At 64.8% G+C, this 2,092-nt stretch overlaps 1 protein-coding gene across 1 annotated transcript in view; it reads right to left on the bottom strand.

Moving 5' to 3' along the window:
* RAB44 (RAB44, member RAS oncogene family) overlaps positions 1-280 on the bottom strand; it is a 29,795-nt gene extending 29,515 nt beyond the window's left edge. The window contains exon 1 of the mRNA XM_015560846.1: positions 75-280. Within this exon, the coding sequence (XP_015416332.1) occupies positions 75-275 (201 nt within the window). The 5' untranslated portion in view covers positions 276-280. The remainder of the gene's footprint in view (positions 1-74) is intronic.
* Between the last annotated feature and the right edge of the window lie 1,812 nt (positions 281-2,092).

Genomic DNA, 2,092 nt, shown 5'->3' with positions numbered 1-2,092 from the left:
GAGCAGGCGAGCCCTGCGGTCCTGGGTGGCGGAGCCTTGGAAAGGGACCAGGGAGGGACGGGCCTCTGACTCACCGCCAGGTCCTCGCGGGTGACAAAGCCCCTCTCCGCGGCTCCACTGGCCTGGAAGAAGCCCTGCAGCTCCTCCGCCGCCTGGGAGGGCCAGGACCCTGGGGCCACAGGGGCATCCTGGCCAGCAGCGGGCTCCCGGATCTGCCGCCGCCGGCTGGAGCCCAGTTTCCGGCCTTTTCGGGCGGCTCTGTGCCCAGCCTCCATGCTGCTCTGGCCTGGGGACAGAGAATGGCGAGGGATCGTTGCCTGCTGCACGGTCACGGCGGCTGCAATCCCTCCCTGGCTCCCCGTTAGCCCTGGAGAGAACCCACCATGGGTGATGCCGCCCTGCCTGAGGCCTCGTGGCCTGCCCAGGCCCTGCCCTTCCCGCTCCCTCGGCCTGGAATGCTCTTCTCGCACCCTCGTCTTCAGATCTCTGCTCAAAGGCCCAGGGTCTCCCCGGCTGTTGAATAAGGAGGCCCCGTGCGGGACAGGTTCGGGTTTAGGCCTTGGGGTGGCTACACAGGCTCGTCCCGGGTCCCACGTCTGAGGGCCAGCAGCACCCGGTGAGCCGTCTCTCCCACTGCTCCTGCAGCTCACTTCCCCCCCCTCCCCGAGGGGAGGGACCCCCCACAGCTGCCTCCTCCCTCTCAGTCACCTGCCTCCAGCCTTGCTTTCTCCTCAACACCATTTCTCTGCTCTTTCCACACGCCCACCAAGGAATCAGAATGCGCCCCCCATTCACTCCCCACCCTCACCCCGCGCAGTCCACAGCACCCCTCCGAACACTCCCCACTCCCAGGAGGCCAGGTTCCCTCCCACCCTTGATCCCTGTGCCCCAACTTCCAGAATCTTGTACCCCCTCACCTGGCTGACACCTCTTCCTCCCTCTGCTTCCTCCAAGAAGCCTTCCCTGCAGCCACCCCCAACTTCAAGTAGGGTTCAGTACCCCCCTGTCTGTGGCCCCACGATGCCCTGGACTCCCCTACGGATGTCACTGTGCACCTTGTTCCACATTATCCTCAGCTCCTTAGCACATAGTAGGTGCTCAAGTAAGGGTCGTCCAATTCATTCATTAGGGTCCTTTCTTCTGTCATTGAAGGTCTTAGGTCCGTCAGTCAATTAATAAGGATTTTGATGGATAAGGCTTTGTCCACGTGAGGCCCCAGGGCAGGAGAAAGGGAAGCTGGGGTGTGGAAGGGGTAGTTGGGGGCCTGCCCAGGAGGGAATAAGTCCGAGGTACATAAATGTATGGGGTGAGAGGGATTGATGCGCAAATGGCCAGGCAGCTTCCTGTGGGCCGTGGGGCTTGGCCAGACTCTGGGGAGGTGTGTGGGGTTTAGGACCAGTGAGCAGCAAGTGCAGAGAAACTGAGGCAGTAGGAGCCATCCCTCCGGGCTTTGTTGGGGCCAAAGGTCACAGACAGGCTGAGTGAGGGTCAGGGAGGATGGGCTCCTTCCAGGGGCCGGGAGCCGCCGGCCCAGCGCCCGTGGGCAGATTTCCTCACACGGGGGCACAGGACATGGGTGAAGCAATCCTCACCCCGGAGGCCCCCCAGCTTTAGTGAAGTCGTCTCCGTCTCTTCCTGTCTGTGTGTCTCCATCTGTGTCGCTCCTCTCCCCGTCTCTGCCTGCCCCCCCCCCCCCCCGGGCCTGCAAAGTCTGTGTCCGGTCATGGATGTCCAGCTGCAGTGGTGCTGGGCCGGGCTCGGTGCCGGGAGCCCGTCGGGGCACCTCTGCCTGACCCAGGGCTGGGGAGCGGCCACTGTGGGAGCATCGGCTCCATGCGGACTGGCCAATGGGACCTGTCCTCCCGAGCAGTGACAGCACCTCTTCTGAGACCCCCCTGCCCGGCCCCTGCCCCAGAGCCAGCACGCACTGCACTGGGGTGACAGACCCGGCAGGTGGCGAGCAGGCGGTGAGCGAGGAGCAGTGCACCCCTCTGAGCCCTGGGTGTGGGGAAGGGGCCCGGCAGGAGGCGAGGAGGCCACTGCTCTGGAGTCGGGCTCCGCTCTCCGTCCTGCCGCTGGCCAGCGTGACCCG

This window comes from Myotis davidii, unplaced genomic scaffold (genome assembly GCF_000327345.1).
Source record: "Myotis davidii unplaced genomic scaffold, ASM32734v1 scaffold1036, whole genome shotgun sequence".
NCBI lineage: Eukaryota > Metazoa > Chordata > Mammalia > Chiroptera > Vespertilionidae > Myotis > Myotis davidii.
This window is presented reverse-complemented; position numbering and strand designations above follow the sequence as displayed.